Below are 12618 nucleotides of genomic sequence, written 5' to 3' on the forward strand. Positions count from 1 at the left end.
GCAAGTTACTATAAACAACACACACAAAGTATGATCCTATATCACTATTAGTTTGTCTTGGTTTGTTCTAATACATGGGTGTATGGGTATGGGTTACTTTTTAAGAGGAGAGTATGGATTAGGGGCTTTTATGTATTTTTATTATACACATTGTTTGACTTCTTTTACAATAAAAAATATACATTCAAATATTTTTAAAAATAAATTTTAAAGCAGATTCATCTTTTTATTAAATTTATTTGCTATCATATTATTCATATTAAATGTTATACAATTTCTATTGTGTAAGTTATTTCTTATCAGACTTCAACATGTCACAAAGACTTTAATGCTTTAACAAAACGCTACAAGTTCTTGATAATAAAAATTAAGAAAAACAAATGTGACTGTACAAAGTGCCTTTTTGGGGCAACGAAATATTCTGGAATTAGTGGTAATAGTTGCACAATCAGGAATATACTAAAAACCACTGAACTATATGGCATACAAATTATATCTCAATTTTTTCCTCATGCATGTTCTTACCTGTAGTTGTTATATTCTCTCTCTTTCAATTGATCAATGTGTCTCTTCTTTAGAAGTAGTTTTTGTTTTTCTACAATCAGAAGTGGCCTACAAATACGTCCTGCATCGGTATAGATCCGAATCTCCCGCTCTCGAATATCTCTGATCATAGAAACCTACATGTAAAAAGACAAAACAGTCTCATGAACTTTTTCTCTGTATCACTAAGACTTAGCTAAAAATATAATAAAGTTCCTAGTAAATTTCTGGAGCAAACAATTATCAAATAAAATGGACAAATCTTTTTTTTTTTTTTTAAATGGACAAATCTTGCAGCAGCTGGGTGGCTCAGTCGGTTAAGCATCCAACTCCTAATTTTGGCTCAAGTCACGATCTCATGGTTCCTGAGTTCCAGACCCACATTGGGCTCTGCGCTGTCAGCACTAAGCCTGCTTGGGATCCTCTCTCCCCCTCTCTCTACTCCTCACCTGCTTGCATGCATGTGCATGCCCTCTCAAAATAAATAAACCTTTTAAAAAAATGGACAAATCTTAGTTTATCATTGTTCGATATACTAAAAACCTAAGTATAATTTAAAATTTTATAAAGAATAATTATTTAACCTTGGTAATTATAAAGCTGAATATCTGGCAATACTGTCATGCAAGATAAAGCAAAATGAAGAAAATATATTTGTGTCATCACAAACACTAGAGATAGCAATTTATTTTGTCTCTGATAATTACATAGACTTCACTCTGCAACCTTTCAGTAACCAGCCATTATCATTTTGCATCTATCATACTTTCTCGGAAACAAGCCCACCTTCTGACACTGACCTAATCAGACAAATGGCTTATAATTTACCTGTCCGATACAGCAGACATTAGCCACATGTCATTATTAAGCACTTGAAATATGGCCATTCTGAACTGAGAGACGCTGCAGTGTACAATGTGTATAAATTACACAGTGGATTTCAAAGAGTACCACATAAACAAAGCAGAAACAGACCCATAAACACAGAAAAACTAGTGGTTACCAGACAGGAAGGAGTTGGGAGGATGGGCAAAAAAAGGGTAAAGGGGAGTAGTAGGAAGTACAAGCTTCCAGTTACAGAATGAACAGATAATAAGTGGTACAGTGCAGAGAACACAGTCAATAGCATTATAATAACATGTATTGCTATTATACATGACAGATATAGCTACATTTCTGGTGAGCACAGCATAATGTATAGAACTGTCAAATCAATATGTTATACACCTGAAACTAATGCAATACTGTACATCAACTACCCTTCAATAAAAAAAAGTACCACATAAAAATAAAGGATACAAAATTTCTCATAACTACTAATTAGATGTTGAAATTATAGTACTTTGGATAGAACAGGTCAAATAAAATATATTATTAAAATTATTTTCATTTTCTAATTTTTTAACATGGCTACTATATCCATGGGTAGCTCACATGATATTTCTACTGGGTAGCACTAGAAAATATATTCCCAGAAAACATACTTTATTTTTTTTAATGTCTACTTATTTTTGAGAGACAGTGTGCAGTAGGGGAGGGACAGAAAGAGGGGGACAAAGGATCCAAGGCAGGTTCTACACTGACAACAGCATGTCCAATGTAGGGCTCGAACTCATGAACCATGAGACCATGACCTGGGCAGAAGTTGGATGCTTAACCAACTGAGCCACCCAGGCGCCCCTATTCCCAGAAATTATAAAAGATATTTTGGGCAGGGCACTTTCTGGCTCAGTCAGTAGAACATGCGACTCTCGATTTTGACTCAGGTCATGATCTCAAGCCTCTCATTGGGCTCCACACTGCCTAAGATTCTCTCACTCCCTGTCTCCGCCCCTCCCCACCTGCCCCTCTCCAAAAAACAAAAATTGGGGGGGAAATTCCCAATAAAGAACATAGTTATGCGGTACCTGGGTGGCTCAGTCAGTTAAGCATACGACTCTTGATTTCAGCTTGGGTCATGGTTTCACAGTTCGTGGGTTTGAGCCCCACGTCAGGCTCTGTGCTGACAGGGTGGGACCTGTTTGAGATTCTCTCTCCCTCTCTCTCTGCCCCTCCACCACTCACACCGTCTGTCTCTCTCTCTCAAAATAAACTTTAAAAAAGCATCACCTAGACTTCTGACAATGTACTCTATAATTCAAGAGAAAGCAGTTAAAGAAATGCCAATGTAAAGAAAATTGTCACTAGTCTTATGCCTTGTTTAGAAATCCTGTAGAATCATCTACTCTTAATTAAAGGCTCACTTCAGACACAATGATGTCCATCTGTCGCCGCAACTTCCTCAGGGTGTTCATAAGTTGTTCAGGATCTTTATGTATTCCAACCCAGCAGCCATTAACAAAAATCTTGGTTGCACTAAAATGTGAAACCAAAAGCATTTTGCAGTTAGTAACTCTATACTAAGCAATAACCAAAGATTAACAATAGTTTCAAAAAAGAAATCATGTCTATACACACTCAGCAATAGCTGCAGGAGATATTTCTTCTAAATTTTCCATACTCCATTCTTCTAAAAATTCAAGAATTGGAGAAGGCTGAGATCCAACTGAAATATAAGCCATCAGGGCTAAATTCTTCACAAGTCCTACAGCATGGCCCTTCGAATAAACAAAATATTACTCATATGGATTTAACATACCTATCAAAATTCCTTTCCATAAACATTTTTCCTTCAATTTGATTTCAGGATTTACTCTAAGAACAAAATCATAAATAAAACATTAATTCTAAAACCGCATAGCAAATTACTTACTTCTAAAAGTAATTATATACTCTACATAATTATTGGTAGACTTTTTGTCCTGAATGTAAATTCTAATGTATTACCTCTGGGGTCTCAGCAGGACACACCATTCCCCACAATGTATTATGCAATTGTCTTGGTTTTGCTAGCTTGCCATCTCTACCAATAGGAGAATTTAAACGACGCAGGTGAGAAAGAGTAGACGCAAATGTCAGGCGGTTTAACACCTAGAAAACAGTATCAAATCTTTGTAGTTTGGGCATTTCTGTTACTCATGCTACCGCATTTTTAGCAAATACTAGAATGAGGCAAAGTCACATTTTAACCTATAATCAACTGACTCTCAAACTCTCCCTATCCCTCCTTTCTCCATCCCTTCCCTAGATAATATCATTCATCCCATAACTTAAGTGCCCCTCATAGCAGGGATGGCATATATGTGATATACAGTTCTAACATATCCACATAAATGTTTTATATATGATCACCTCCAACCACTAGGATATTAGTCCCACAAGAGTTACTGTCCCTAACCCCTCACTGTTCACAGGTCAACACTGTACTGTACTTTATACTTTAGTTAACTTCTAATATGGAGCTTTTAAAATATAAAAATTTCACTAACATGGACCATCTTATGTCTTAGCAGGTACACTAACTTATTAACTACCTTGCTGCAAGCCAAAACTTTAACCTCTTAAGTAATGCTAACAGCTAATTTAAGGAAAATTTCATTTTCATAATTCAATATCCCCCAGTGCTTTTACATCTAAGAAAAAAAAAAAAAAAGTAAAATAATTTACATTTAATGAATGAAGGGATCGATTAGTCTCACAACATTTTCCTATCAAACCTGTAGTTACAGTCGATGTCCTTACCTGAGATACTCCAGCTCTGGCTTGATGAGCTTTCTTTTGGTCACCCCAGTTTCCAGTAGCTAATGAATATTTTAGGCCATCAGATATAATCCTTGTTTTAATTGCCAACTCCAAATTAAAATCCTTTCCTCGATCAATAAACTTCTGTGCATAGATCCGCACCTCTTTAAGCAAATTCTTAAACATACTGCCAAATAAAATGGTATTTTAAATATGTAAAGGTCAACAACATGTATTCTCAATATGGACAATTTTGCCCACAGGGGGTGAAAAGTAGTTCGGGTAGGGGGAGGGAAGCGTTACTACTTTTTATGTAAAAAGCACTAATGTACTCACAGTACATAAACACACATGAGGTGAGCAACTAGGGAAAAATGTCAGACTCCTTAGTAGGGTGAAACAGTAGGCTGAAAAATCACTATTCTACAACACACTAAATAATAGAATATGAAGAAAGAAATATTGCTAATATTATCTTTTTTGTATTGTTTACAGATTTTGCTTTTAAAAATAACTTTTCTGAATATAAAAGTGTTATATGTTCATTACAGGAAGTATAGAAAATACAAAAACACAGGAAGAATAAAATAAAAATCATATTACATCAATACTGTGAGACAACGGCTGCTAATATTTTGACAGATTTCCCTCCAGCTTTTGGGTTTTTATAAAATGCAAAAGCAGGACTAATAAAAATTCCAATATCGTCAGTACTTAGCAAATGACTTACAAAGCTACCAGAGAAATAAAGAAAACGTATACAAGTAATAACCTGCCCTTACAAACCTGAAATTCACAGACACGAAGTAGAACAAAATCTGGGTGAGTGGCAAACAGAATGTAGCCAACTTCATATATACCCAATATGGATGCCAAGACAGTTTAGGACCTCCACTAATGCAATGACAAATCTAAAGTGAAATCTCTCTACTTGTAACTGTTATCATTCTCATTCCTTACCCTCTGAATAAGAATGCAAGTAGTGGTCCAGCAAGATCCAATCTTTTGTTTCCATAGTGATCCCTGTCATCTAATTCTCTTCTACCCAAAGCTGCTAAAAGCAACCGATGAACCATGTACCTTTAAAAAAAAGAAGAAGTGAAAAAGAAAACATATGGCTTTTGGCTTTTTAAAAAATTTAAAAACACCATTCTGACATTTTTTTAATGCTCTTTGAGCCACCTAGGCACCCCTGTGATATTTTTAACTTCAAGAAAAACTATCTTGGCAAAAAACTTAAAACGATATTTAACATACCCCAAGAAATAAGCTTTTTTGGTCTCACAAAAATCACTGACACCAACATGAGGGAGCATTTCTTTTTGTAAGACTTCTTTTGCATATTTAATTCTTTTCTCTTTGGTGACACCAGGCTTTGCCCCTCTTGAGCCAATGAAATTCAGTGCAACATTCTGTTCTTGGATGACAAAAGCTTCATCGAGAGAAGGTTTCACCTATCAGACAATTCAAATAAGAGTCATTTTCACCTTAAGTCAACTATAACTTTACTTTGTAACATGTTAAATATCCCTATGTACCAACAGAATATGCAAATATTTTTTGAAAAACCAAGGAATCACAAAATCTTGTAAGTTGAATACACTTTTAAGATCTAGAGATCTCTTGACAAAATCTCATCAACACAGGCAACTCTACTTCCTTAAAAAATATAAATAATTCCATTATAAAAAGAGTACTGTGTTTTTGGTTTTTACATTTTAACAAATGGCAAAACAAAAATTCCTTCCAAACACCTTATACCAAATTAGAGAACTTTTAATAGTCAAAATTAAAATTTACTAAATTACAAATGCATAAAAGTGCCAGGCTATTTTCAGCCTTGGTTTAAGAGGTTATTAACCTATAAATAAAACCACTCAGTTTTTTTTTGTAAAGGAGAATATTTTATAAAGACCTACATTTCATACCTGCGATTAAGTAAACCGTGGCCTCTGAGCAGCCATGTAATCAGTTTGCTCATCTACAAGTGGCTAGATAAAATAATCTCTAGGTTTCACTCTAGTTCTAACATTCTAAAATTCCAATTTTACACAATAATGAGCATGAGGAATGAAGGGTAACACTGAGTAACTCTGGCCACTGTAAATACCCTTAATCCTATCACATATACTGAAATGCCTTTCCTGCCTTTGACTTCCTATGTCTATTTAACACTGATCCTCAAGTTTAAACATCCAAATTCCAATCATGGAACCAAAGATCAGAAAAAGGTAACATAAAGCAGTCAGCGTATGGTAAATGAAAGTGATCTTTTTAAATTGTCATTCTTGTTCTGAAATTGTTCTGTTAAGGTTAATCTGGATTTGAGGTGCCTGGGTGGCTGAGTCGGTTAAGTGACCGACTTCAGCTAGGGTCATGATCTCACAGTTCCTGGGTTCGAGCCCCACATCAGGCTCTGTGCTGACAGCTCGGAGCCTGGAGCCTGCTTTGGATTCTGTCTCTCTCTCTTTCTCTCTCTGCCCCTCCCCCACTCATGCTCTCTCTTTCCTTCAAAAATAAATAAACATTAAAAAAAAAAAGGTTAATCTGGATTTGGAAAAGGAGTAACAATCATTTTCAGAAGAAAGAATTAAAGCACTTTTGCACAGTAAATGCTGGACTCACAGACTGTAAAAATTGGCCTAAGCTTCAAAAGAGCTAAAGGAACAAAGAGTAATTTTCAAAAAAAAAAAAAAAAAATTATATATATATATCAATCAGCTGTTTCACTTTACTAAGAAAATTCTAGTTTGAATACAGTCTGAATCACTTGGGATCCCTTTTGGATAAAATCATGTATTTTTCTTTTATACTTTATACTAATATGACTACTGATAAAAGCTTAAAGTAAAATCTAGCCAGAATCCATTTTTCTCATGAAACTGTATCAATGTTCTAAAAACTAATATGTACTCACTCCACCATCTCACTATGTGACCAACATTTATGTAGCCTCCATTTAACCTTTTTTCTCTATAGTCTTAAAGACTCCAGACAATTCAGGACAACTTTAAGTATATCAACTACTACTGAAACAAGAATCATCAATGAAAAACAATGACAAGGAAATGGTTCTTTATCTAGATCAAAGAATCTTCCGACAAATTTAGTAACTTTACAGTAGAGGAACCTAAGACACCACTGTAGAGTTTACAAATAACAGGACAAAATTCCATCACGAAACTCTTGATGCAATGCCCTGGGAAGCACACAATATTACTTCTATTATTTTTCCTGCCAAAAAAGCATAAATTGAATCTAATCATGAGGAAATACCAGAAAAGCCCAAATGGAGGGAAATTCCACAAAATAACTGGCCTATTCTCCTCCCCAAAAATTTCAATATTATGGAACACTGAAGAAAAAGACAAGGAAAGATTTAAAGAGACTTAAAGACACTTAAAAATGACATGCAATGCACCATCCTGGGCTGGATTCTGAACCGGGGGGGGGAAAAAGCATTAAGGACATTATCAGGACAAGTGGCAAAAACCTGAATAAGATCTATGGCTTAACAGCACTGTACCTAAGTTAAAGGTTCTGATTTTGGTAAATGTATTATGAATATGTAATTAATGTCCTGGTTCTTAGGAAATACACACTGAACTATTTCGGAGTAAAGGGAAATGATGCCCAAAACTTACTCTCAAATGGTCCAGAAAAAAAATAATGTGTTTATATAGATAGAGAATGCTAAAACAAATGTAGCAAAGGTCACAATGTAGCAAAGGTAAACTAGTGAATCTGGATGAAGAATATACAAGAGTTGTAATTTTTCTATAAATCTGAAATTATTTCAAAATAAAAAGTTTTAAAAAAGAAATTGTATCAACTATTCACTTTCCTTCTTTAAATTGCACCAAGCTGGTATGCTTTCTGATGTTCCTTACTATGGTTTCCTCTTGCTGCTGTCAGTGAACTTTTGGCTGCCTCTAGTTGGCTGCCTCTAGTTCTTATGACTATTTTACACAGAATTGTCAAGAAAGAAGCTGAGGCAGGCTGAAGGCTTTTGCTAAATAGTAAATGGCATGGGATTTCTGACAGCTAAATTACTCTTCAGAGCAGCTTTCTACTGTTTTAAGATTAGCAACAGTCAGTAACTTCAAACCTCTTAGAAAACACTACAAAGACATTTTGCTTTCACATTACCATTTCCATCATCTCTGGATCTTCAAAATCATAAATAATATGCTCTAAAATATCTCTGTCAGACACAAAACCTAATGCTCTGAACACAATAATGATGGGAACTTCCTGCTTGATGTATGGTAGCGTTGCCACAATGCGCTGACCAATAGCACTCTTTTTTGCACCCTGAAAAAATAAAAATCATTAGAGTATCATACAAAGAGATCACAGCCATATAAAAACACCATGAGAACCACTCATATACATGTTCATGGTATATATTTCAAAAGACGCATACCTCTCATACTCTAAGGAACATCCCATGGATGCTTTCCAAAACCACTGGAACAGGTTTACTAATTTTATGAACAGGTTGATCATTTAGAACTGAGAGAACTTCCATCCTCTACTATCTGCCTGGCAAAATTCTCTCAGAATTACCCAATACTGTATTTGGAAATTACATCAGGCTACAAAAGAATATGAACACTGATCCCACACCCTCTCCCCCCATAGAGAACAAAAACAAAAACAAACTAAAAAAAACCACACAAAACTCCCAAAGAAAGATATGAGGGCTAAAGGGAAAAAAAAAAAACAGAGAGACAAACATGGGGGAAAAACACAGCAGAGAATGAAAAATTCAGAGCTGATCTGTATCTCACTTGAATATTTCAAAATTAACAAATAGCTTCTTTCACACAAGTTTCTTTTTTCCAATTTCTCTTTAATTCTACACACATACAAAAAGTTACTAACCTACAATGACATACCATCAACTGACCTCTCCATTTTATATTTTTTTCTTCAATATTAAGCTCTCTCTTCTCTTGGCCTCATAACCCTACATTATCATAGTCCTTCTAATAACAATTTCTGTCATCTCTCTCCTCCTACTTTAGGCCTCTTTCCTTAACTCCCATCTTATGGCTGTTCAGTAACAATTCACAAACGATTTCCAGGAGCACCTGGGTGGCTCAGTCAGTTAAGCATCCGACTCTTGGTTTTGGCTCAGGTCATGGTCTCTCAGTTCATGGATTTGAGCCAAGAGTTGGGCTCACTGCTGACAGCATGGAGCCGACTTGGGATTCTTGCTCTCCCTCTCTCTCTCTGCCCCTCCCCCTTCCCTCCCTGCCTCCCTCTCTCTCAATAAACTTTAAAATAAATGATACCTAAATCTTCATCTTGCCCTTTTTCCTGTACCCTCAGCCCTCATATCTCCAAATGCCATTTGGTTCTCTCTACTTACATATCCGTGAAATGATAAATGTTGCTATTGGAGGAATTTGCTACACAGCAATAAGTAAATAATACAATACCTACCACATAACACTGACAATATAGTCCAGAAAAGCTCTAAGAATGCAGCCTGATAAACCGTAAGTCTAAACAGGGGGTGCCTGGGTTGCTCAGTTGGTTAAGCATCCGACTCTTGATCTCGACTCAGGTCATGATCTCACAGTTCATGAGATCAAGTCCTGTATCAGGCTCTGTGCTGACAGCATGGAAGATGCTTGGTATTCTCTCTCTCTCTCTCTCTCTCTCTCTCTCTCTCTCTGCCCCTCTTCATGCTCTCTCTCAAAATAAACAAACTTAAAAAAAATTACAAGACTAGACAAAAAGAAGTAAACCCAAACAATATCATATTCCAGTCCATACCTGTCCTCCTCTCGCCAGCATGCTAACCCAAATAGTACTGGTGGGTCGGGAAGAATTCTCCAGACATGATCTACACTCTCCTGTGTAGGCATATTTAGAATCCTTTTTGGCAAACACATAGACTGTGTTTGTTGCCATTTTTTCTTGAGCAATCAGAACCTTTGTGGACAATAAAAAAGTTACACCATAAAACCCACAGGTCCTTGAAGTAGAAAGAAGAATAAAAAATCTGCATCTTAAAACTTCCAGGTTATTCTGTATACAAGCTTTTTAATTTCAACTTTCATAATTTAAATCTTTATTATGATTTTATAATTTTCTTTAAATAATGCTTACTATACCTTTTCTGACCCATTAATAATGAAATATCCACCTGGATCCAAGGGGCATTCATTTAACTCACAAAGATCACGATCTGTTAAGCCATTCAACAGGCAGTAAGTTGAACGCAACATAATCGGAATTTTTCCTATAAAAGTTTTCTGATGCTGAGTTTGAAGTTGTTCTTCACCTTCTTTAATGACAGTTTTGGTTATGTCAACATAAAGGGGAGCAGAATACCTTTAAAAACAAAAGTAGATCACAAGTAACAGCAAGATGTTTACTAAATCACTCAACTGGTTAAAATTACATTTTCTGAATGGTATTTCAATATCAGCTACTGGAAAAATTCTTACGTGAGATTTCTTAATCTGGCCTCGTTTGGCATCATTGGTGAAGGAGCACCATCTCTTTCCCAATGGGTAGGCTTGGAGAGGTAAATTTGTTCAAACTTCAGCAAATATCTTGGCTAAAATGAAACCAAAAAACATGAAGAAGGGTAATTTTTGTCCATTAAAGTTTTAATGATTCCAATTTAATCAACACTAACATCTTGAGTAGAAACAGCTCTAGGAACTGCTGAAATTAACCCACTTTACTGACATGAGGACTCTCCAAAGCCAACATCCACATTCCATAGATGTCAAGTTTTATACTTAATTGCTTTCTTAAGGCAAAAGACAAAGCAACTTAAAATATCCCAAGTAAATAAAGACTATGCACATATCTCATGTGCTCTGTGTTTACATTAAACAGTTGAAGGATTTGTGTTAATGATCTATGTAGTTTCATGTGCACTCTCCTTGGTTAAGGTCAGAAGTACAAAGTTACCAAAAAACAAAAAACAAAAAGATATTCAGACAATTAGGACCATGCTAATCTAATCGACAGAACACACACACACACACACACACACACACACACACACACACACACACACACAAAGCCTAACTTCAATTAAATATACAAAAAATTCTAATTATTCTTTATTTATTTTGAGAGAGCATGAGCAGGGGAGAGGCAGAGAAACAGGGAGAGAATCCCAAGCAGGCTCCGCAATGTTGGAGTAGAGCCCAAGGCGGAGCTCAAACCCACAAACCGTGAGCTCAAGACCTGAGAAAAAAATCAAGAGTTGGATGCTTAACCGACTGAGCCATCCAGGTGTCCCCCTACTTACTCTATAAAAAGGACTGACAACTTCCAGGCACCTCGGTGGCTTAGTTGGTTAAGGGTCTGACTTCAGCTCAGGTCATGATTTCATGGTTCATGAGTTCGAGCCCTACATCAGGCTCTACGCTGACCGTGCGCAGCCTGCTTCACATTCTCTCTTCCTCTCTCTCTGCCCCTCCCCTGCTCGCACACACTCTCTCTCTCTCAAAAATAAATAAGCAAATTTTTTTTTCATTTTTTTTTTTTTAACGTTTTTATTCATTTTTGAGACAGAGAGAGACAGAGAATGAATGGGGGAGGGTCAGAGAGAGGGAGACACAGAATCTGAAACAGGCTCCGGGCTCTGAGCTGTCAGCACAGGGGACCGATGCGGGGCTCGAACTCACGGACCGTGAGATCGTGACCTGAGCCGAAGTCGGCGCTCAACCGACTGAGCCACCCAGGTGCCCCAAGCAAATATTTTTTTAAAAAAGCGGGGGGGGGGGGTACTGAGAACTTCCAACCCTGTAGGGAAAAAAAAAAACTTTCCAATTAATATCTATTTGCTCCCCCAATAAAACAAGATCCATAAGAACTTTCCAGAGATACACCAATAGTGTGGATTTCTCTCCAAACCAAATCTCAGAAAGGTAGACAGTGGGACTAAGCAGACCATTAACAGTAAATTATTAACACCCAAGATTCCCAAACTGGAGTAAAGGGCAAGGAGAACTGGTGGTGATCACGAACCAGAGAGAACCCTCCCCTCTGCTCCTTATTTCTACCACTATCCTAATCTAGAACATTATTATCTTAAACCTACGCTATTCAAAGATTTCTACCTGTCTTCAGCCTCTTCCCACTACAACTAAACACCATTTCCAAAGTAACCTTTCTAAAATAATGCTTTATGCAAATACTGTGACAATCTTTCAATAATTTCCAATGACATCCAAAGCCTGACAATCTCGTTCTATTTTATCTTCTACTAACACTTATCAAAAACAGATCAAGCCACTAAAACAAAATAGATCAAGCCAAAAATCATATACTGACTGCTGTGGTCATTCTATCCCAAAGCCAAATAACACCAAGTTTATTTTCTTGCTGAAGCCCCTAAGTATCTTTTTTCTCTACTAAGACAAGTCCTACCCCTCCGTCACAGTCAGCTTAATTTCAGCTTAATTTCAACTTAAT

At 36.4% G+C, this 12618-nt stretch overlaps 1 protein-coding gene across 1 annotated transcript in view; it reads right to left on the reverse strand.

Moving 5' to 3' along the window:
* The window catches only part of POLR2B (RNA polymerase II subunit B), a 41437-nt gene that overhangs the window by 18427 nt on the left and 10392 nt on the right, over positions 1-12618 (reverse strand). The window contains exons 4-14 of the mRNA XM_007075861.3: positions 10629-10741; positions 10293-10512; positions 9952-10110; positions 8314-8478; positions 5422-5618; positions 5125-5244; positions 4165-4351; positions 3370-3513; positions 3001-3140; positions 2787-2898; positions 526-680 (exon numbers count right to left, since the gene is read on the reverse strand). Of these exons, the coding sequence (XP_007075923.1) occupies positions 526-680; positions 2787-2898; positions 3001-3140; positions 3370-3513; positions 4165-4351; positions 5125-5244; positions 5422-5618; positions 8314-8478; positions 9952-10110; positions 10293-10512; positions 10629-10741 (1712 nt within the window). The remainder of the gene's footprint in view (positions 1-525; positions 681-2786; positions 2899-3000; positions 3141-3369; positions 3514-4164; positions 4352-5124; positions 5245-5421; positions 5619-8313; positions 8479-9951; positions 10111-10292; positions 10513-10628; positions 10742-12618) is intronic.

This window comes from Panthera tigris, chromosome B1 (assembly GCF_018350195.1).
Source record: "Panthera tigris isolate Pti1 chromosome B1, P.tigris_Pti1_mat1.1, whole genome shotgun sequence".
NCBI lineage: Eukaryota > Metazoa > Chordata > Mammalia > Carnivora > Felidae > Panthera > Panthera tigris.